Source organism: Diadema antillarum, unplaced genomic scaffold (genome assembly GCF_040938485.1).
Source record: "Diadema antillarum isolate AM-2024a unplaced genomic scaffold, OU_Dant_1.0 seq00000710_RagTag, whole genome shotgun sequence".
In the NCBI taxonomy this organism is placed as follows: domain Eukaryota; kingdom Metazoa; phylum Echinodermata; class Echinoidea; order Diadematoida; family Diadematidae; genus Diadema; species Diadema antillarum.
The window spans coordinates 91,965-117,200 of record NW_027271614.1 but is presented as its reverse complement, the minus strand read 5'-3'; the positions used below and the strand labels follow the sequence as shown (position 1 = coordinate 117,200).

The 25,236-nt window shown below is 39.6% G+C and overlaps 1 protein-coding gene across 1 annotated transcript; it reads right to left on the bottom strand.

Moving 5' to 3' along the window:
* Positions 1 to 2,025: 2,025 nt before the first annotated feature.
* LOC139737863 (vacuolar protein sorting-associated protein 45-like) lies at positions 2,026 to 24,671 on the bottom strand. The gene is made up of 15 exons (XM_071648532.1): positions 24,530 to 24,671; positions 21,342 to 21,476; positions 18,311 to 18,371; positions 17,608 to 17,687; positions 16,632 to 16,700; positions 15,773 to 15,910; positions 14,411 to 14,521; positions 13,267 to 13,401; positions 11,893 to 12,003; positions 10,957 to 11,124; positions 9,828 to 9,986; positions 8,833 to 8,940; positions 7,930 to 8,051; positions 3,187 to 3,318; positions 2,026 to 2,078 (listed from the first exon to the last, which is right to left on the bottom strand). Exons 1-15 carry the CDS (start codon positions 24,620 to 24,622, stop codon positions 2,033 to 2,035), a joined length of 1,668 nt encoding a protein of 555 aa, XP_071504633.1. The 5' UTR covers positions 24,623 to 24,671; the 3' UTR covers positions 2,026 to 2,032.
* Positions 24,672 to 25,236: the final 565 nt, after the last annotated feature.

The following is a 25,236-nucleotide window of genomic DNA, read 5'->3' as shown; positions in this document are numbered from 1 at the left end:
TAGGACTTGATGCATTAATAGTAATATAATCGCTTCCAACAGTGTATTTGAAACTCCATGTATATGAATCAGAAAGGAAAGTATATGTGTGATTCTTGCTGCAATGAAATGTAATTTACATCCATAATCAATTTTCCACATCACATGATGAATCTTACAGTATTCATGCATTAAACGGGGATATTACATCTTGCAAAAATGAATTCAGACATGAGTAATATACAACATATATTCTTCAATATACATTTTAAGTATGTACCTATTTACACAACATTAAATAAGTATATACACCACGTAATCATACACATTTCTAGTACATAACTCTTTCGCAAATATGGTAGTTCAATCAATCAAGTACCAGTATCTGTAATGGATATTTTCTGTATGACATGGCAGTCATGAAAGAGAAATTGGAGTGTGTGGTCGGACAGACTCCATATTCCTCAGTCATATATGTAAATCAATTGTGTATGATAAAAGCATGCCCCTAATAGAAATTAATATTTCTTCAAAAGAAAACAACATTCATTAAAGGACAAGTTCACCTTCATAAACATAAGGATTGAGAGAATGCAACAATATTAGTAGAACACATCAGTGAAAGTTTGAGGAAAATTGGACAATCGATGCAAAAGTTATGAATTTTTAAAATTTTTGTGTTGGAACCGCTGGATGAGGAGACTACTACAGCTTGTGAGTCATATGCGTACAACAGTATAAAGAAAATGTAAAAGAAAATTCAACATATTTTCACTTTTTTCGCATAATAAATGAGCCCTTGACTTGCCTCTTTCTAAAGGCAGGGGGAATAATATTACCAATAACATTTGTCGGTAACGAGTTAGGGGAATGTGTACTTTTTTCAAAAGATGGAATTTTGTGACATTTTCTTTATATTTTCCTTATATTGTTGTACGCATGTGACATCTAAGTTATTCATACACTGCAGTAGTCTTCTCATCCAGCGGTTACTGCACAAAAACTTCAAAAATTCATAACTTTTGAACGGATTGTCTGATTTTCCTCAAACTTTCAATGATGTGTTCTACTAATATTGCTACATTCTCTCAATCCTTATGTTTATGAAGGTGAACTTGTCCTTTAAAGTAGCTAGGAAAATTAAGTGTGAGTGGCACACATCCAAAAAGAAAAGAAAAAAAACAGAGAAAAACTCTAAGTGAGCTATGACAATTAAGTGTGATAGGCACATGTCCAAAAAAAAAGGAAAAAGGAGAAAAAAAAAGAGAAGAACTCAAGTGCAAGCATACATGTTTACTGGTATTTCAGATTGGCTCGTTAAATAGCAAATAATAATAATAAATGAAAAAAAAAGAAAGAAATATAATTGCTTAGAATTTTCTCATGTCACAGATATCACAGGGATAGGGGTTGGATAAGCTGCAACCTATTACACATGTAAGGGACAAAAGTTATCTCTCATGAAGCCCAAATATTACTCATGTCATAAGCTGGAAGGGAAAACACAAAAATATACATATGTATGCATGGAGGATGCAGACATAAGTACTTTGTAAAATAATGAGTTTGATAAATGTCTTTGCTTAAGTCATTGCGCTCTTTTTCTTGCTCTCTCCATCACTTTGCGGGTGAGTTCAGATGTATGCTGAAAAAGGTCATTGAAAAATGGTCTGCTAGTTGAGGGAAAAAAAAAAACTTACTGAAAATTAATTCCATATTAATTTTCTCATGACAATGCATGCACCACAGGTTTGGAACTGAAAAATATCCCCTACATTGGTCCCTGCATTTACATGGCAATTTTCACCATTTACATGATGACAAAAAATGGAGTGTCAAAAATATTGTACTACTACAGGACTAAAAGAGAATAAATCAAATTTAGTTTATAGACTCAAGAATATGACTAGGATATGTGTCATAAATGTATGCCACAAATTTACAATGTATCATGAGTTGGAATCAAATACTGTGTATTAAGTGTTTGTTGAGTCAACACATTAAAGTAAATCCAGGCTTCTGGTCTCCCGTAGCAACAGACACCTCAACCTCCTCAATATGGAGACTCTATCCCTGTGGATGACACCTCTTCCAAGAAACTGGTGAGCAAAGCAAGAATTAAATGAAGACCGTCATTTTATATTATACTGACATACAATTTGTGACATGAGCATTAGGTACCTCAAATAGAAGTCATCTCGAACAAGTCAATTTACACAAGAAAGTGCAAAACATACATCGTGATTCAGTGTGCTATTCATCACGGATGCACTCAGCATGATTTGAAAATTAATTCATTTCTGGAGTATCTCTCACTTTTCATGAATGTGTGATGACCAATTTCAATCCTCAGCAGAAGAGTCATAGTCATAGTCATAGTCATAGTCATAGTCAGTCATAGTCAGTAACAGAGTCAGAGTCTGTGTCGGAGTCAGTGTCAGTGTCAGTGTCAGGGTCATGAGTCAGCATCAGAGTCAGTGTCAGAGTGAGAGTCAGGGTCAAAGTCTGTGTCAGAGTCAGAGTCAGTGTCAGAGTTAGAATCAGTGTCAGTGTCAGGGTGTGAGTCTGAAGCTGAGACTTTTGATAGAAAAGTCTTGATTCTTCTGCTACATGTTGCATTAGGTGAACATTACATGGGCAAGAAAAAAACAAACATGTGGAATCACTTTCATAATATGTAATGGATGAATTGTATCATCAGAAACAGCGTCATAGTCAGTGTGACCACTATCGTCTTCTATCAAACTGATTTTGACTAGTTACCTACTACTGGACATCATAGAAAGGCTATGTTAGATATGACATAAACAATTTGTACCAAGCAGTCTTTGACCCTCTGTAACAAATATTTAACAGAATCCCGAGCCCTATTTTCATATTTTTCTGTCCCTATACAACACATGGATCTACTGTATAGGCTGTTATTTTTGCGAGGGTTTAATTTTTGTGACTTTCGCAAATCATAGGTGGACCGTAAATTTAACAACATGCAAAAATGTTGCCATGGACTAGGGTAATAGTGTATTTACAACAGCCTGGATGTTAATTCCCGAAAACAACATCTCACAAAAATGTCTATGACCTCCTCATTAGCGAAAATATCTGCATGCAAAAAGAACAACTTATACAGTATAACATCCATAATTCCATTTGATGTACTACTAGAGATATCGGTCAAGAACTCTGAGTAAGGATCTGTCCACTCACCTCTCCATATTATGCACCGTAGTCCCTCCTAGAATAACCTTCACACCCGGTGTGGCTCGGTTGAAGTTGTAGATGGCAAGACACTCTTCGTAGGTGATTCCTCCGATCATGAAGATCAGCACGTCCTGTGGCCTACAGAGGGGAAATCATTCAGACTTGCATGAGCAATGATTAAAAACAGAAACAACAAAAATCGCTATGGACATCACATTTCATATAATGTTCCTTTCTTAGAGTAAGCTTATTTAATCATTTTACCCTGAAGTCATTCACATTATATAGTGTATAACCCTTTGTTTAGAAAGAAACAAACGAACCTCAGAAGAAGGAGAAGAAATTTCCATAACTGCTTCACATCAAAACAAGCCCCACCCAAAATAGTTCCCATCCGTACATTTTGCTTTGGAATTTGTGGAACATTTGTTTGAATATCTTCTTTATCACTCTCATTCAAAAACCTTTGGAAATAAAACAACGAAATACCCCTTGGCAGTGTCCTGATGCCAGACGATATCCAAGGGTGAGATTTTGTGGAAATTTAATGATGTGATATGCAAGTGTCCAACATCTTAACACATTTAAGACCAACGTTAAAATGCATTACTTTCTCTCTGGAATATCTAACTTTGTGCACTTGTCAAACACATTTGAATTGATGATGATGATGATCCACAGCATTTGTATGGCGCCATATATCTGTCACAGAAACATTCAAAGGCGCAGACTCCTCCAAGAGTTAGCAATTAAATGTCTGGTGAAAAATGTGAGTCTTGAGTGAGGCTTTGAAGTGATCCAGTTTGTCAATTTCACGGAGGAAAGATGGGAGGGAGTTCCATAGGCGAGGAGCAATAGAGGAAAACGCCCGGTCTCCGTATCCCTTGAGATGTGTGATGGGCACCTGGAGAGTGAGGCCAGATGAACGAAGGCCAGGGCGAGGCTGCCGTCGCTCAATTAGAGAAGACAGGTATCCTGGGGCCAGACCATGAATGGCCTTAAAAGTGAGAAGTAAAATCTTGAAATCAATTCTGTTCTTGATGGGAAGCCAATGCAGCTCAGCCAGGACAGGGGTAATGTGATCATACTTCCTCAGCCCGGTGAGCAAGCGTGCTGCTGCATTCTGTACTGCTTGAAGTCTGTTCAAGGTTGCAGATGGAAGGCCAGCTAGGAGACTGTTACAAAAATCCAGTCTTGATGTTATGAGCGAATGAATGATGCTTTCTGCTGCTATCCTTGTAAGCAGAGGTCTAATAGCTGCGATGCTACGAAGCTGGAAGTAAGCAGTCTGGCATACCTGCGAAACATGCCTATCCATCCTCATAGACTGGTCAAAGTAGACCCCAAGGTTACGGACGTTATCTGCAGGAGAGACAGACACATCACCGACCTGAAAATCCATGGAGACAATCTTGTTTCTCATTTGTGGAGAAGAAATGATGAGGCATTCAGTCTTGTCGTCATTGAGTTTCATGAAGTTCTTCACCATCCATTGTCGGATATCTGACAGGCATTCAGTCATCCTCGTAGCTGCTGCTGTTTCTTCAGCTGCCACTCTTGGATCGAATGTCACTGTCACATAAAGTTGAGTGTCATCTGCATAGAAGTGGGGTTCTAAACCATGCTGACGTGCTATGTTCCCAAGGGGGGAAGTGTATAGTGTAAAGAGTAATGGTCCGAGGACTGAACCTTGTGGGATGCCACAGGTCAGGAAGGCCTCCTCTGACAGAGTTCCATTGATGTTCACAGACTGTCTTCGGCAATGGAGATAAGATCTGAACCATTGAAGGGCAGTGGCGCCAACTTTGAAATCCTGCTGCAGCCTGTGAATGAGGACTTTGTGATCAATTGTGTCAAATGCAGCTGACAAATCCAAGAGAAGTACCATGGCTGCTTTCTTGTTGTCAACTGCTCGCAAGATGTCATCAGTTATTTTCAGAAGGGCTGTCTCTACGCTGTGGTGTCTCTTATAAGCAGACTGCATCGGCTCATAGAGTTTGCAGACCTGGAGATGTGACATTAGTCTTTTAGCAACTACTTTCTCGAGGACTTTGGCAAGGAATGGCAAGTTAGATATAGGTCGGTAGCTGCTCATCTTATCCGGATCTAAGGGTGTCTTCTTAAGTACAGGAGTGACATGGGCGAGCTTCAGCTCATCTGGAAACATTCCTTCCTGTAAGGAAGCATTGATTATCCTGGAGATAGGAACGGCCATTAGTTCATAACTCTCTTTCACAATTGAGGTTGGGATTGGATCCAGGGAGCATGACTTGGCAGGAGAGCTGCGGATAACACTCTGTATTTCTGCCGGAGTTGTGGGTGCGAGTGTAGTAAGATGTTCATGACTTGAGGTTGTATCACTGTCTGACTCTGGCTCGACAGTAAGAGACATGTTCGACTGTAGATTGCATCTTATAGACTCAGTCTTACCAATAAAGTACCTTGAGAATTTAGAGGCTACACGACCAGGAGAGGAATGATGCCCTAGTGCCACAGCTGATTCTGTCTTTCTGTACAGAAGCTTGTTGATGATGGCATAAAGTGCTTTTTGGTCAGATCCACAATCAACTATTAGTTTATTGTAGTAGGCAGCTTTGGCACACATGAACAACTGCTTGACTCGATTTCTCTGCTCTTTGAAGAGTTGTTTATCAGATGGGGCACGAGTTTGCCTCCATCGGCGTTCAAGCTGTCGCCGCGTGCGTTTTGCAGTAGCGATAACCTCACTGTACCAGGGGACAGCCGGCTGTTCCACAACTACACATGTCTTTTCAGGAGCATCTTTGTCCAACAATTCCCTGAGAACCACATTATACTGATGGACTGAGTCATTCACGGCACCACAGGTGTTAGAGAACAGACCGGAATGTTTCAGGTCAAACCTAAGCTGAGTCGAATCAATAGTCTTCAACTTGCGGTAGGTGATCTTCTTCTTCACAGGCTTGGGTTTCTCGAGTTGGAGGAGACAGTGGACAGAGCTGTGATCTGATATCGAGTCCTGGATACGTACTGAATTTATGCCTTCCACATCAATATGGGTGATGATCAGATCTAAAATGTGACCTGACTCGTGAGTAGGTTCATCCACAATCTGCTGCAGATTATGATCTAGGAGAAGTCTCTGGAAAGCTTTAGTGTCATTGGATTGTTGGTTTTCCCAGTGGATGTTAAAATCACCAAGAATGAACAATTTCCCAGTGAACAAGGAATGTCTATCTAACAAAACTGAGAACTCATGGATGAACTCAGTAAACGTACAACAGTTCTTACGTGATGGTGGTGGACGGTAAACCACAATTACCGTAATCCTTGCAGTACCATGTGACAAATCAGTTTCCATAAACTCAAATGATTTAGGTTGAATGTTGGTTCTTACTGCTTTTGAGCACAGACTTGATTTGTACAAAAGACCTACACCTCCACCCCTGCGATACTTCCGAGGGACATGAAGCAGTCTGTATCCAGAAGGAGTTACTCTCGCTGCGCTCTGGGGCTCGCCTGACTTGAACCAAGTTTCAGTCAATGCTAGAACATCAATATCATGGTCTATCAGATGATCCTTAATTAAATCAGATTTATTGCATGCTGATTGACAGTTAATCAGACCAAGAGTAAAGAGAGCATGCACAACTACAGGAAGAGTTGAACTCTTCATAGCTTTGGATTCACTCTCAATAATCTGCTTCTTCTTACCACCATGGCGGCCCCTGTGACCATTGCGCCTCTTGTGTATTCCCAAGGTCTTCAATTTTCCATAAGTAGAAGCAGCTAACATGCGTTGGTTAAAGCTCATACCATTCCATATTGACTTCAGTTCACTTGTGCTGTACTGAATAAGTTGCATTCCTGGGGAGAGTCCACTCTGGCAGGGCTATTGACATTGGTGGTACTAAGAAGAAGCTACACAATGGACACTGCATGTCATCCTATTGTGTGTGATTCCGGTCGGTTGCACAGAAGAAGCACCCAGCTAAAGCCCATGAACTTCAGAACAAGACATGAAGAAGCACATATGGGACAGGCAGGCAAGTAAAACTGAAATAGGACCACAAGCTGAGAAATTGACTCTACAATTTCTGAGGAGATGAAATTCCATATCAATCAGATAGATGTCCAGTGGTATCCAGGTATCAAACTGGTCAACTAGAAGCACTCACAAACTCACAAGTCACAGCAGACAATGCAAAAAGCCAACAACTTGGAGGAGTCAAAAGAGGGGTCGCCAGCAAGGGCGCACACACACGATCATCTACTTTGATGATCTACTTTGGGATCACATTACATTTTGTTTATGGGGACTGATGAGATCATGTGCCTAAATCTGAAATATGTGACTCTTGTTCAATGACAAGGAAAAAAAAAATCTTTTCTGCCTATTTTTTTTTCTTATTCTTTTTTTCTACTGCAATTCATGAAAATTAAGAGAAAGACAGCAGCCCTTGACACATGTGGAATATTCCCACATTGGAAACAGAAACAGATTTGTTGCAATGTTTAGGTTGAGAGCTCAATCCCACTGCTCGAAGTAGGCACACTCAATATAAACCTTGAGTCGATTCACAAAAAGTGACAAGAAGTTTTTAACCCTCAGGGTGCCAAGTCTATTTCTTGTCCATGGCTATGTGTGTGAAATTTGTACACACTTGACTCTTCGGCGCAGAAAGGGTCAAATACATTACAGAGTTGTTCAGGTCAACATCTTGAATTGGTGATGTTTATATATATTCAATGTCACAGGATTTCCCTTACTTATCTCTCAGCTGGCTGCTTCCCAGGTAGGGGTATGCTCCTTCCTTTAGTCTTCCTTTGATGAGCTGATCCACCGTTTCATAGACCAGTGGTCTGTGCTGGGTGTAGATGTTTTCAACATCCTGAAAAAAAAAGACAACATCATGGACAAGTAATCCTTTACTGCGATGACAACTGGCTTACAATGTTGTACATTTCACATATGAATAGTGTATGACTCTTCACTTATGAGACATACTATGGGTGACATTATATGGGTTGGTCAAGAACCAGTCCGGGTTTGGATAAACGCAATGATATGATAGTGAACTTTTGCTAGTGTGTTCCCTACAGCAGAATATTCTAGCATGTTCTCTCACAGGAGGATATGCATGTATTTTAGTATGAAACAAATGGCAATTGATACCAAATGATAAAATGATATTGTTATTAGCTTGTTTGATAGAACAATTTTTGGTGTTCAATACAATGTCAGTATCTGCACAACAGATGGTTTGTGACGCATACAAATGTGTGACTTGGGGAAGCAGTGTGCAATAAAACTCACAATGCAGTATGCATGAGGTGCTGTGCTGTGCATGTACTAAGCCTACCAGTGGACATGCTGGCAATCCTGCAAGAAATGGCTATCACACAAAATCCATGTTAAATGCACATGTTCCAAAGTGATTGAGATTGATTGGTAAGGACTGATTTTGAGTGAAAAGGAGATGATAATGATCCACTATGATTCAACTTTAGGAATAACTTCATAGTACAGTACTTGTGACTACATACTTATGTTGTTGTTGTTGTTGTTGTTGTTGTTGTTGTTGTTGTTGTTGTTGTTGTTGTTTTTGACACAAGCCACATCTGTGGTCTGTTTTATAGCTGCTCTAATAGTCCTTTCTAGTTGGTTCTCACCTTCAGGCCCTTGAAGAATCTTCTCGTTCTCGCCATGGGATTGTCCTGGCCGAAAAGGTCTGTCCCTCGCAGCTTCTCCCCACCATACTGGACGATAGCCTTCACAAGCTGTGATAAATAGACAAGAAAAAAAGAACAACAACTTACAAATACACTTGTCCTCTCATGACAGGAAAAGAATAAGTACTGCAGAATGTATGCAGAGCAACAGTTCTACATACAACTCATGATATCAGAGCAAGGGATCAAAGCAATTTTGAAGCCCTGTTGATATTCTTACAGAAATGAGACAAGCCATCTCAGGAAGTCACTTTATACAGCACTTAATGGGAACCTTGAAATATCTGCCTTGTTCTCAAACACTATCCAGAACATCATTTACCTTGTGTGTATCAAGGAAATCACTTCCTCTGTGTTTCTCTGTATTTGTGCAATGGTATAATATCCTCGTATGTATCTAGCAGAGTTTTGGATAAAATATGGACATTGGCTAGACAGATATGGAGTAACATCACACAGTCTACCTAATCTTGGCAGAAATAAAAAGGTGGATAGGTCAAAATCTCAACTCTACTACATCAAATGATATAAGATCATCGTAGAATGGAAATAGGACCATCTTTTGTTGCTGTTATTTCAGAGCATCAAACATCACTGAAATCAATTAACTTAGATTCTTGATTACCACATCAACAACTTGTTTCTCAAGTGACATTCAAATCAAGGTATTTTGGTCAGCCTTATAGGTTGAATTGGTTGTACTTATGCCAACGTAAACATTGATGACAGTGTCTGTGGTCCTGTGCTCCAACACATCATTTCTCTGTGAATGATGCGTAAGCTTTATTCTGATAAATATCTAGATGTTAACATTGTGCTACATGCAAAAAACTTATTATGTTGAATACATTACACATCAAGATGTTGATTTTGATTTAATTACATAGAATTGATTTGAATTTAATCTAATGAGGTGTGCAAACCATGTAGCCTACCCTTCTGTTCTTTTCACTGGCTCCTCTCCTCCGCAACATCTCCATCAGACCAACAAAGTTGTTGTTGCTATGACGTTCGTACCGCAAGCCATACAGCGCTACCAGCCGACAGGCATCAATATCCCTCACTTTATCACTGCTGAGCAAGCTTTGAATCTTCTGCAGTCAAATGAAAGTTGGTTTGTTTTTGTCTTGATAAGTATTTAAATACTAGTAAAACAAAGACAAAGAAACTTTTATTGATCAAGTTGCAAAACATGGGAATGGAAGGTACCTTTAGTGCCCGAGGAAATGATAGGGAATCCTTGCAACATGTTTCCATGTTAAAAAGGTTAGTCAAATACTAGTCCCTGATTGGATAAAACATGATCACTTGATGGTGAACCATATCCTTACTTCTCCTAAGGGCAGAATATTCTGTCATGTTTTCTAATGGGGGGGGGGGGGGGGGGACATTTCAGATTACGAAAATGGCACTTGATATCAAAAGTTGGTGACATCTTTTATAGTGCCATGAAGGGCATGAATTATTCTATCCTACTTTCAGTTACACTAAAATCTTATCTAACCATGTGTGATGTATATGCAATGTAAACATGACTTTTCTCAGCAGTGTGAAATAAAATTCGTGGATGCACATCTCAAATGCACTATGGCAATGAGGATTGGATGGAATATTTCTTTAAGACACCCCAATCCCAGAATCAATATAATTTTTGTTTGTTCTGGATTCTTTCCTGGAAGGGAGCTTCAACCCCAATTTAACTTTTCACCTAACATTTCACTTAATTTGAAAGAGCTTGCGAAACAAGGGGGGGGGGGGAATGCTGTCTTAGGTCTTGCAAAAGCAGGAACTATCAAGGCAGCCTTGAGCTCTGCCTAAAAACATACGGGGACAGAGCCTTCTCTTCTGTTGCTAAACATATGTGGAACTCTCTACCAAATATGAATCCAAATTCAGACTTGTAGCAAATTTGATACCTTTAAATCTGAACTAAAGACCTGTTTTCTAGCAACATTGTACAACATTGTCGGAGATAAATGACACTATATAAATGCTGTTCTTCTTCATCATCATCGTCATCATCGTCATCATCATCATCATCATCATCATCATCATCACCATCACCTTGAGGGCCTCATTGTGGTCTCCCTGACAGGCAAGCTCCTGTTCAACCTCTGACACCTCCATCAGGCTGAACTGGCGAACCTGGCGCGAGAGCTCCTGCACCACCGTCACATGCTTGGTCACCGTGCCTGACATCTTCTTGAACTGGGGATAGTTCTCCACAAAAGCCTTTTTCACACAGGACAAAGAATAAAAGACGGGCACATGAATATAAAGTCTTTCATATCGATAAGTGAAACGCAGAAAGTGGGAGGGCATTGGGGTGAATTCATGGAGTTTGTAGGGTCTGGCAAACTGTCTGGTTTACATCAATTTACAATATAATTTCTGGCCATCTCCTTTGACTTCACATTCCTGCACTCTAATAGTCCCATGCAGTACACTGCCACCACACTTCTTTCCCCACATAATTATGGACACCATCTCTGCTTCATTGTTCACCACTGTGGCATAATAGGACATTCCCTGCTAATACATATTTTCATGGGCTGGGTCGAAATCATTCAAGGACAATATTCACACAACCTGTCATGTCCCTTCTCACATACCTAGGCAGAGGAGAGTAGAGTAGCCAACTATGCTGCATGTGGATGATTGTTCATATATCTTTATATATATATATGCTGGGCTTTGAATTCAGATCAGCCAGTAATGAGACCATTAGGGGCCTCTCACATGCAACTCTTTTTGCAATAATTGCCATCATAACAACACTCACAGGTAAAGCTGTATGACAGCAAATACATTGTACTAAAATATACATGATTGATTTGGCTCCAATCTGACACCGTAGTAACTGCAATCATTCAAAGTTGTGATTATTGGAAAGTGCAGTGCTGTAGGAGATGGGCCCTGGGTTATCTCTCCTGGCAATACAGCAACAGACAAACAGCTGGCTAGAAACCCACACACACCACATCAAAAGTTTTTGCTGACCTTCATGTCTGCAATGGACTCAATCTTCTTCTGGCTCTGTGACTTCTTCTGGAATTCCTCCATCAGTTCTTTGATCCGTGTGCAAATCTCTCCATAGTTGTTGTACAGGTTCTGTTGGTGAGGGGGGAGGTGGGAATTGCAGGAGGAATCATAAGGTCTGTCACAATAGTCAGCAAGTTCATACTTTCATGCACCTTGCGGTCAAAACGGTTTCGGGTTCAAAGCCCAATGATAACAATAATAAGCTCCTATTTATCCAGGGTAACCTCTTCAGTGTTGCCATTGCTCTACTAGAGGTCCCTGCCATCATAATTACCCTAGCGCTGCAAGGTACCCATTCACAATACACCCAGGTCAAGAGGGACATGGTGGGTAAAAACCTCTTGTCCAAGGACGCAAAGCACTGGGCGGGAATCGAACCCGGGTCATCCAATTGGGAGTCAGGAGTCTTATCCACTATGCCACAGCACCCCCCACATGAGATTTATTAGGCCAGCAATGCTGTGAGCTATCAATGTGCCCCCCTGTACGTCTGCCATTCAATGGGTAAAACACTGCATGTTGGATGTGACACAGAGTAGTGTAAGAGCGTCACAACTCAAGTGTGTAAAATATCCCATTTCATTTCCTGCAGAAAGCAGAGAGCAAACCCACTGAGCTGCTGCATGTGGAATAATTCTACAAGTCTACGCTGAAAAATGGCAAATAGACCTGACCCATTAAAATGATTAGGTGCAGGCGACTAGCAGTACGTAAAGACAACAAAATGACCATTTATTACTTCAGACATTACTGACTATACCCAAAATACCTTTGTGAGTTTTCTTTTAAAAGAGTTGATTGACTTTGGGTGGCATCCAATTCCTATCTTTATTTGCTCTTGAAAACATAACTTATGTGATGCTAATAAAAAATAACCTAATAAATAGGATGGGGGGGGGGGCGCACAACAGGAGCGGATCACAATATTGTTCCCCCCTGTCAAAATGAGAACTCATTTATCGCATTTAATCTCCTGTAGTTCCGTTGGTGACATTTCCGAAGACTGAGTATTCAGTGATGCCTTGCAATCAAAATATGTCAGCTAAGATGCTGGCACAGATCAAATCTTAAGTAATGAAAGTTACCTAATTATATCTGAAGTCAATAAATCTTGATGTATAGAATATATCAAGATTTGTCAACTTCAGATGTAGATCAAATTTTTACATAGGCAGTGTTGCCTATTTACTAAGAAATTGTGATTCACAGTAGAAAAGATCATATATTCTAAGCACCTGCTCTTAACTTCAGATGAGAAGACATCCACTTACATTTGTGTAAATGAGATCTAGTTTAAATTTGTTGCTATTAGACCAAAAAGGATCAACTCACATTGGCATAGAATTCATCCTGTTCAGCTGAGAGTACCACCTCCTGGAGATCTTTGCTGATGTCCGGGACTTGGGACAGATCGATGCGCTTGTTCCGTATTCCCAGAAGTTCGTGAACCATGGCCTCGTACGTCCACTGCGCACAGGAAGATAAGAGTTTGTTTGTTTACTTGTTTATTATCCTGGTAAGTATGCACAAAACACATACGTAATCTAACAGAAAATAATTTGAAGAGTATTTAGCTTCTTCCACTTCTACAATATACAGTATGTCTCTAAAAAAAGTAAACCCAACTTCAACGGCAAATTTTCAGAAAACTATAAAATATTTACACATCATTTTTTCATGGTTAGATAATCCAATAAGTCCTCTGTCCAATGATACCACGTAGGTTATGTAACTCTCATGCATGACTGAGCATGATTCAACTTAGTGAATGGGTGTGAAATTTTTACTGTGGCAAGTTCCGTGATCAGCATACTTTCTCACATTGTACCAGATGGCTCTTCTTGTTGGAGGCTGCCTGTCGGTGAACTGCACCCGAAAAGCCTTTTGAACTTCCACGAAACTTCTTGTTTCCTGGTATCGAGTTACCAGGAATACTCTCTGCTCATATTGTCAACTGTACCATGTTTGGAAAGCATGTGAAGTGTAAATGTGTCAGGAACAACCTTTGCTGAAGTTGTTATGTAATCATAGGCCTAACATGTGACAAAAATTTAACTTCAAATATGCCCTGAATGCATGACAATAGCAAGAAATAACTTGCCACAGTGATGATTTCACACCCATTCAGTTTGTAAGTTGAATCATGCTCAGTCATGCATGAGAATTACATAACCTATGTGGCATCATTTGATAGAGGACTTATTGGACTATCTAACCATGAAAAAATAATGTGCAAATATTTTATAGTTTTCTGAAAATTTGCTGTTGAAGTTGGGTTTACTTTTTTTAGAGACACACTGTATATTTTTTTTCACATTTCCCACTGTGTTGGATTGTATTGTAAGCTTGACAATGGAGTGTACAATTTGAACTATTGTACATTCCCCCAAATCAGATGTTAAATATGTGATCTCATAAATTGCACTCTTGCCCTTATTCACAGCAAATGATTTGATGGCAGTAGCCTTTAATTTACCTGATTGAGAAGAGGCGTAACAGCATCCCCTCTCCTGTCCAGAATCAAGAGAACTGGAGCGACGTCTGTCCTCTTGAAGTCAAACAATCCTGCATCCTTTGATATGACTTGCTGTGGATAATAAAAAGAGAAGAGAAGAAAGTAAGAACTATTATTCACAATATATTCGTTAGGCATACAAAGAAATGATGTAGGATTTTAAAACAATACTATGAAATTTTGAGATGACAGCTTGAAGACTAATTCCACATTTGTGTTTTGCAGTGATTGTTTTGATACAGAACTGACAGTTGCAAAGTGATTTCTTGAGAATTAGGCATCTTCAAACTCTTTCCCTGCAGGGAAAGAAGTTTCATCCTCCGTGCTAAAACTTCACTCATATCACTTTCGCTGACCTTGTCTATAACGATTTTCAAGAAAATCTCTGATGACTGACAATGACCAACAGATGGGATAGAACACTGACGGATGGTAGGCAGAAAGGAGAACACAAGATTACCCATTGTACACTACACAACACAACACACACACCACACACACATACACACACACATGCACAATGGCAAGAAATATCAAAAGATAAGCCAATCAACCTTTATGACCATACTTTTTACACAAGTTCTGACAAATGGAAAGGAGATAGATAGGAAAGAAAGATAAAAAGGGATAGAGAAATAGAAATTTTCACTGTGTGGAAATTTTTGCACTTTTCGTGCAACCAGAAACTAGCACAAAAGTAAAGCATGTGAATATTTTCGCATGCCATATGTTCCAGTTATTGATGTCCTGATTCTGCAGAATTAAAAACATGCAAAATTTATCTTACACCGTAGAGCGCAAAAAATTACTCGCGCGAAAATATCCACTTATACAGTACAGTATGTCCCAAAAAAAATTACAATTGGATTTTTGCTTGACAACTTTCAATATGATTAAACTGTCTGAATGCTGTTTCAGAGTCCAAAAGTATAACATCTTTTTCATACCTATGTTTTGCAGAAAACCCCATTCAATTTGGTTAAGCGGTCACAGAGAAATGTGAATTGTTGTGAAGCATGTCGTGGATGTGATTCTTCCAAGTTTAGCACTTGGATGCTCTTGGAACTGCATATTAATGTGTGAACAAAATGGACAGAACTTGGAGAGAAGGTATTCCTGACATGCTCTACAAAAATCCTCACTTCTCTTTGACCACTGAAGTAAATTGGATGGGGTTTTCTGCAAGACGTGGGTAATAAGTTACAGTTTCATACCCTGAAATTGTATTTGGATTGATTCACTATTTCTAAAGTTATCATTGCGGAGGGTCCCGTTGTAATTTTTTTTTGGACATATGGTATAAGAGAATACCATGTGATTTACCTTGACTGTCTCTGCAAGCCTCTTGGCCATCTCAGAAGAGTTCTGGTACCGTATCATTGGACACTTCTTGAGGGAGAGGAGTAATGCCGTGAGACCAGCACAGACTCTGTCCAGAACCTTTGGCTCCCATCTCATGCCCTGATCCAAGATGGGTGAGAGATAAGAAAGAGGAGATAAAGAGAGCAAGAAAGAAATGAACAGACACATAAAAAGAGAGGTGTATTCACAGATAAACATGCATGGAGAAGAGAAATCAAAACAAGTGTCAGAATATCACTCCACAGCAACAAACAAATTCGCCTGTCACTTCTATCTGATAAACGCAACATTCGTTGTTCACAAAAAATTCTTGCATACAATATTTTAGACATCTACATGTATCTATTCATCTTTCTGTCTATCTATCTATCTATCTATCTATCTATCTATCTATCTTTCTATCTATCTATCTATCTACATTGTATCTATCTGTCTGTCTATCAGCTCATCTATCCACTCTGAAAGAGCAATCATGGTTTGTTGTTTACAATGACCAAATTATACCAATGCTCATGAACTATGGAATCACTTTCCAAAAGTCAGTGCAGTGACAGGAATGAAACCATTTCAAGATGACCATTTTAAACAATGATCTGAATGGTTTGAATATGCTTCAAATTTATCTTACTTTACTTCCATTTCAAATTATCTAATGTATGTGTATAAAATGAATCATATATAATGCAAATGACTCCCAGCAGAACAGTCTTGTATAATTCACAAGGGTTAACAACAGTGATTGATCTGCTGGGAATAGTCATTTCTCTCATTCAATTCAAGTATAATCATTTGTCATACTTCATTGCAACCTCATACTCACTCTTGCTGATCCTGTTAGATTGAAAGAGAACACATGAGGGCTGATGGCAATGTAGTCTCCATAAAACTCCTGTCATGAAATGAAAGATGTTCAAAAGGTTTCACATATCTTGTATCTGCTACATCACTTCAGTGACAATGTGCATTTCAGTGTCTATATATACTGTTATATACAGGCAGACCTAATTTAGTACTATAATGATGTATGTACATGTACATGCCGATATACTGTGTACCCTTGGACACAAACACACACAGACGCACATACAATGTTTTTACATTTTAATTTTATCTGATATCATCACATGTTCTTCATATCATAATTTCAAACATGCCAAAGAAAAACAAAAGACAGAGGAAACAAAACAAGAGACCCATGGGCCTAATGCTCACCTGAGCAGCACATACAGTCTACACTTCACCTTCACAGCACCCCATCTGAGATATATCAAGTGAATTAGGTTTTGCTGCAAGTCCCTTGGGAACACCCTCCAAAATTTAGGTATTTAAGCCCCATATTAGGGGCCCCCTGGGGGCACTGCCACATTTTGTAAAAACTATAATCAATCCCCTTAACCCGTTGAGGACGAGTATACTCGGGCAAGAGTCTATGGGAAATGCGTGTTGTAGCAAAATCAATCCGTCCTCAACGGGTTAATGATGATTTCTGCCAAGTTTGTTCAAATCCAACTGCCAGTTTTCAAGAAGATGAAAATTGATTATGTGTAAAATTTATGTCCGATGCACAGTACACAGATGCCATATGGTCAACAATTGCAATAGCTCACTTGAGTCATTTTACTCACACAGAGCAAAAAAAGAAAAAAAAATACAATAGACCTGTCCATTACTCATGAACTGATGATTCTGTTTGGGCTTAATATGCAGTATGTGGTTTCAAACTCATGTCAGAAATATCTTCAACTTCAGATACCCAAAATGAACAGAAAAATAAAAACAAATAGTCTGTTTCATACCTGGACTTCCCTGACCACTTCCTGCTCATCGGCCTCTGCCAGGGCCTTCACATCACTTTTGCTGACAACATTACTGAAGTCTATTGCATAAGCATGAAAAAACAAACAAACAAAAACTCTTTACTGGTCATGAAATGGAGGATGTAAATATTTACAACCAAGAATAGAATATCTAGTCAGGTTTGCTCAACAATATCGTCCCTTGAGAGTGCTAATGGCCTTATTGATCTACCCACTGCTATTGGTACTGTCATTAATGCAACAGACTCAGCCCAGAGTTAACATCCTTGCCATTCCTAATGGATCTCATTACGTCCGTTATTACTCTAAACTGATCAAATGGTTATCACAGCCAGTCATGTCATGTTCTTGTTGACAGAAACCCTGACTATCCTCAGTCGCATTTGTAAGCCACTGAAAGACTACTCCATGGCAATCACAGCTTGACATGAAAGCATTCTGTAAATTCACTCTGCATTTGCAATTTACATACCACATACATAAAGTTTGTACATGATATTGACAAAGAGTGATAACTTTATTTGGTAAGAGATATATTTGAGCCTTTACTGTATTTCAACTGTTCCAGTTTTGACAGAAATTCAGTGAATATCAAATCAAATACCATATGATTGGACACTAGCAGAAACAGTGTACAGTATGAAAAGGATAGCAAAAATTCTTCTGACCAGATTTTACTTACATATGAAGTACACAGCATACTTGGGATTCCGAAGTTCTTTACACAACAGATCTATATTTTCCTGTAAAAGGGGATCAATCAGATAGCACAGTAATCAACTAAACAGATATTGCAAAGAGTTGTAAATTGATATAGTTTCATGCATTTAAATCCTTTCGTAATTACACAAATATATGGGCCGTGACGCGAGAAAAGGGCCCTTAGGGCATTATTATACCGAAAATGAGTTTTCACCTCCATATTGTAGAAGAAACTCTGACGTATTTGGATATGCAAACCTTTGCCTGAAATTCCACTCCTAAATGCTCCAATTACGACATTCAAAACAGCATGTTTTGTCCAAATCCTGTCACTTTTTGATGCGTCTATGCGTTTCCACATAGTTAACTAGTTGATCTTTTTTGCGCGTATTGCTTTGTTAAACTTCCGCGCGTTTTCTGGCGTTTGCGCGCAGCGGCGCTAAGGGCCCTTTTCTGGCATTTGCGCGCAGCGGCACTAAGGGCCCTTTTCTCGCATCACGGCCCATATATTATACCTCCTATATAGCATATATGACATCTAAAATGATCTTATACTACCTAAAAGGTCAAATGCTCAACTCATGACATTTGCTAAACAGTCCCATTGCAAACACTCACCATCAAATGTGCAGTTGTTGTTGAGCAATTTAGGATACTAGTTTCATCGACATTACTGTGATGGCTCCTCATTGCTCTCTCAGTTTCACACCATCATTGTTATTGCTGCTATACTTTAGCCTTGGCTTGGATCACACCTATTAATGTCCACGGTGTTCTATAAAACAAATAGTGAATGGTTTTTATTTGTGCCATTTGAACAATTAATCCATTTAGTGAAAGATGAGATACTCTATTCACACGGCTTCCATTGGATCCATTCTTTGAACAGAGCATCTTTTCTTTCAAGTCAACCATCTTGTGACCATTCACTATTTGTATATACATGCATCATGACTGTGGAAATTGCATTAATGCCACCATGCTTTACAATTATACACTTCATGCCTGCAGTTGGTACAAGTAAGAATTGCTCTCTTGATAATTAGACATATAAAAACAAGTCACTGTTTGGTGGGAATAAGATTTATTTTCAGAATGAAAGAAATGCCTATGTTGCTACATTGTCTGGAAAAGCTAGCGATGGGCAGCCACAGAATTCTGCAAAGTCGGTGCTATGAGCAATATGTGCGAGTGACTGTATTCATGTAGCATGTTCTGAGAAAGAAAAATTGGAAATACTTAGTACTCAAAGAACCACTCAAAGTTTCAGCAGACCTACTGCTTACTAACCATGAACTGAAATTGAAAGTGGTTTTTTTTTTTGTCTCTATAATACAATAAAGATAGATTTGAGGTGCTGCAAAATTATGAAAGCAGAAAGAGAAATGAGAGAAAAAAAACTACTGTATTATACAGAAACAGGGGAAGAACACACCCCTGCTGAAAAGATGGAACTTCATCACGAGTGAAGAAATCCTTCATCTCATTGACTCCAGGGGATTATCAGAACATGTTGAAGCAAAATGCAAAGATTTAGATGGACAAATACAAACCAAATGCAATGTAAGCTAATGATAGATCGATAAATGCTACTACTACTAACACCTAAGTACCCACATACATGAGAAAATCAAAGGGTTTGGGCAAAAGAACATGTACCTAGAGTGGACGTATCAAAGCAAAAGATAGCTAGATAGGTGGGACTGACCTATAAGGACCACTTTGGAATATATCTCAGCCATTTCAAAACTGATTTTCATCAAAATAACTTTGAATTCCATGTACTGCAAAAACTGTACGCTTTTTTATATGTTATAAGTGGTTTCTCATTAGCTATGAAAAAGTTAAAAACCTGAAACCCAATCTCAACCAAAACTATACCATTCCTTTAAATGACGTACGTAGATTGGGACGATTTTGAAAATCATCAGAAATCTCTTTTAGGAACAAACAACAGCAATATGAGAAGAAGAGACTCTCCGTATTAAACAACACGCTAACTAAAAGGGGCATCAGACAATTTTTGTTTTTTTAACATCTCTACAGTGAAAATGGTTTCAAGACCCATCCAAGATTTAGATGGTGTAAAAAAAATGATTGAGGAGGATAGTATTCTAGCTGTAATTTCTGTACGTGACAACACAAACCATTCTTTTTGTAAATTGTAAAGGAAAGCAGGAAAAAAAGGCCTAACCCCCCCCCCCCCAAAAAAAAAAAAAACAGAAAGCAAGGTGACTAGCAAGAAAGCAGTGATGCATTCATGTGACATTACGTGCAGAGGAAAATTTGTCAACATGTTTGGAATTTAGACATTTTGGATATGCCATAGTGACTAACTATCACATTCATTCAACTTAATGCTATATTATGTAACTATTAGATAAGCAATAAAACAGGTAGATTTGCGATATCCTGAAGAGCCCAGTGTTTGTCAATAATGTTCATTTCTAATGACATTGAATGACAGATGGTTAAAGAAACCAAAAAAAAAAAAAAAGAAAGAAAAATAGAAGTGAAAGAAACCGTATGACATTGAAGTGAAACATGTACAATGAAAAAAGAAAGAAAGAAAAAAGAACACACCCACACACACAAGATCTACCAAATTTCATGTTATGAAAGCATGCAATAAGTGGATCAGTTCTGTATGGTTGAGAGTGTTGGACAATTACCAAAGATATGGAGAGCAAATTGCAGACAGAAGAGCTTTAACTTTTTGGCAGGATACTGTGTAAATCAAAGACACAATGACTGAAAAAAACTTTTTTTTTCTTCAGAGTCTAAACAGTTCCGCAAAAGCAACCAAACAAATAAACAAACAAACAAACAAACAAACAAACAAAAGAAAAAGCCCCAAACTAAAAACAAAATCCAGATCAGCAACATAAGCTTTCTTCAAACTGCAGAAAATTGATGCAAATTTTGGAGAGCTATGCATATATATGATACACCAATGCCTGCCACAGGCACAGTACCAGATGGTGGTGAACAAGTGGAAAAGGGATACTAACCTTTTTTGGCCGAACAAAGCAGATGCATCGAAGGTGTTTCATGACCTCCCTGTTGCTGGAGTCCAATCGCTCAAACAGGTAGACCTCCTTCTGCAGGATCTCTGACTGAGCATAGACCATGGTGACAAAACTAATCTGCAAAAGTTAACACATATTTACAATACACAAGTTAAAAAAAAACAACAACCACATTGATGCCGAGCAGCAAAGACATAAAAAAAAATGAGAGAAAAGAGGATATGAAAGGAGTATGCTACCCTGCAGGTCATACATGCTTTTAATAACAGGAATACTGACACTTATTGAAAGACCTACTATGGTGCAGGAAAATATACGCGAAGACATACAATGTACATGACTATTCACCATGGAGTGGCCATGTTTGTCTGCCAAAACACAGAATTTGATCAATATGAGACTCTTCATCACGCCAAGTTAATGTAACAGTCCTGATGTGGTCCTGATGGGATTACTCCACAAGTACTGAAGGAGCTGTTGACTACCATAGCACCTTGCCTGTGCAACATCTTCAGGAAGTCACGCAACTCTGGTGAGATCCCAGATGATTGGAGACATGCAAACATAGTGTCAGTCTTCAAGAAAGGAGATAGAGCTGACCCAAGCAACTACAGGCCCATCTCCCTTACATGCATCTCCTGTGAGCTGATGGAGCACATCCTAGCAAGCAACATCATGGCACATGGAAACCACCAAGATACAGTATACCTACTCCAGCATGACTTCAGACAACATTTAAATCATGTGAGCTCCAGTTGTTAGGATTGGTGAGTGACCTGGTGAACAATCTACAAGATGGAAAGCAGACAGATACGTATCCTGGTGCTGGACTTCAGCAAGGCTTTTGACAAGGTTGGCCACCAACGCCTCCATTTGAAGTTTGACTACAATGGAGTTAGAGGACGCAGCCACCGTTGGATCACCAGCTTTCTGAAGAACCGAAAGCATCAGGTACTTCTTGATGGCTGTAGATCATCACAAGTCGACGTAGATTCTGGAGTGCTGCAGGGGTCAGTACTCGGTTCGTGTCGCTTCCTGCTTCATAAATGACTTGCCAGACCAACTTAGATCAAAGGTCTGTATGTTTGCTGATGATGCCATTGTGTATCTTAATCCACTCAGATGATGATACCAAACAGCTACAACAAGATCTTGACAAGCTTGGTGAATGGACAAACAAATGGATAATGGAGCTGAACACCAATAAGTAAATCAGTCACCAGGAAGATGAAACATAAAGTACATCAGTACAAACTAAACAACTCAATCCTGACCCCTGTGGAAGCCACAAAGTACCTTAATGTCACAATAACATCCAACCTGAACTTGAACAAGCATGTTGACAATGTCTGCAAAACTCAAAAGGCTAACATGAGCACCTTGGTCTTCCTGAGAAGAAATCTACACCTCAACTCACCAAACCTCAAACTCACAGCATACAGAACACTGGCCAGACCTCTAATGGATATATGCCTCCTCTGTATGGGATACATTAACTGCAAGAAATATCAGCAAGATTGAGATGGTCTAACGGAGGGTAGCCAGATACACCCTGAACCAATACCGGAATACATCAACAAATCAAGTGTGTCATCAATTCTGCAGAGCTGGGATGGATATCACTACAACAGCGATGTGAACATCTCCGTCTTGTGATATTCTACAAGGCCCACACCCAGTTTGTAATTTACTGTTCAACTGTGAGGCTTTCTTCATCATCAAATCCACCAGACCATACCATCCAGAGGTATGAACACCAAAACTCACTCTTTCCTAGAATGGTTAGGTCTTGGAAGGATGGATATAAATGCCCTCCCCAGACCTCCTAACCTTTCTGACCATAAAAATAGGGATGATTTGGCACAAAAGTAGGAAAGAAAGAGCAGTTTCCTTAGGAGTGTGTAGTAAAAGTATCCAGAAAAATAGGAAACCCCTGTTGAAACAAGAGCTGGGAATGGTCAAAATTCAGATTCTTTCCTCCAAATTCAGTTCAGTTCGGGAAACCCACTCACAAGGGGGGCCCCTCCTTATAAGTAACCCGTCCCCCTTATAAGTAACCCCGTCCCCCTTATAAGTAACCCCCGGGGCACCCCTTATAAGGAGTCTCCACGCTTTTTTGCAATGCAACGCGAAAATGAAAGGACTGCGGCAATTCGCTTGATTATGTCCATAAAGCTTCACAAGTTTCCTAGTTACTCACGAAATTTGAGCAAAATCGGTTTGAGGCATCATATCTAAAATCATGGATTTAAATGCGATGTCAAACGACCCATGCGAATGCTGTAATGCGAGCGATTACTGGCGCGAGTGTCGCCAGGCGCGGCGGCGCGGCAATGCTTGAGTGCAGACGTGGCGACTGAGTACTGTGCTCAGTCGCCACGTCTGCACTCAAGCATTGCCGCGCCGCCGCGCCTGGCGACACTCGCGCCAGTAATCGCTCGCATTACAGCATTCGCATGGGTCGTTTGACATCGCATTTAAATCCATGATTTTAGATATGATGCCTCAAATCGATTTTGCTCAAATTTCGTGAGTAACTAGGAAACTTGTGAAGCTTTATGGACATAATCAAGCGAATTGCCGCAGTCCTTTTATTTTCGTGTTGCATTGCAAAAAAGCGTGGAGACTCCTTATAAGGGGTGCCCCGGGGGTTACTTATAAGGGGGACGGGGTTACTTATAAGGGGGACGGGTTACTTATAAGGAGGGGCCCCCCTTGTGAGTGGGTTTCCCGAACTGAGTTTGGTTGGGAGGTCTGCCTCCCAGACAATGTTGTGCAATTGTGACAGCCTCCTCAGTCAACACCTTTCATCTCCTGCTGATAGTGATAGATATGAATTATGCCATGCTGGATGATGGAAGGCAGCAGCAGCTAATTTCGAGGCAGTTTTTACTTGCACCCTGCAAATTATTGGCACATGCACCCTACCACTATGTCACACACTGTCACCAAGTTCTGCAAGAATCCAAGTTCAAGGTTGAAGGAAGCAGACTACGGTTAGACATTTTGTCCCAAGAAGAAGAAGAAGAAGAAGAAGAAGAAGAAGAAGAAGAAGAGGGTGTCAGCTTACGCAAATTACAGTATATAGGACTGAGCAAACGCTCATCTGCTAATAAACAGATTCACAGTCTCACTCAGACGAAGTTTGACACAAGCACACAGTTACTCACCGTTTCTTTATCCATAAGAAGGACCTTCATTCCCGGCCCACTTTCTTCTATCATCTTAGCAACATATTGCTTTACAGCTAAGACCACGTTCATGATGAAAATATGTTTGCTACCAATAATTTCTGAGACTGCGCGAAGAAAGATTTTCTCCAACACCAATGAGTGAAGATAGCTGACACGCGTGAACCAGGTTCTCATACTTTTTAAGGTGTCCGTGAAACGACCACAGATGTATTGTAACAGAAAAATGAAACTCGAATATTTATGTATATTGTGGTCTAGGGCAATTACCCCGGGCAATTACCCCGGACCCTTCCCCTGACCCTAATCCCAATCCTAATCCTAATCCTGAACCTAACCCTAACCCTAACCCAAACTCAAACTCTAACCCTAAAACCCAACCCTAACCCTAATCTTTACTCTAACCTCATAACCACGGGGAGTTATTGCCCTGATACGATAGTGGGGAAGCAGCAATATTGGTGGAATACATCAGTGAAAGTTTGAGGAAAATCCGTAAATCAGTTCAATAATTATGAAATTCTATCTTTTTCTTTGCTGCCAGTTACAAGTCAAAGGAATGTACGTGTACCTGTAAATGAAATGTTGTGGAATTCTCTTTATATAAAACATGTATCGTTTCAATCCACACTTGATGACCGGATTAGTGTTCTCGTCCGGGGATGGTTGCATCGAAACTTTACAAA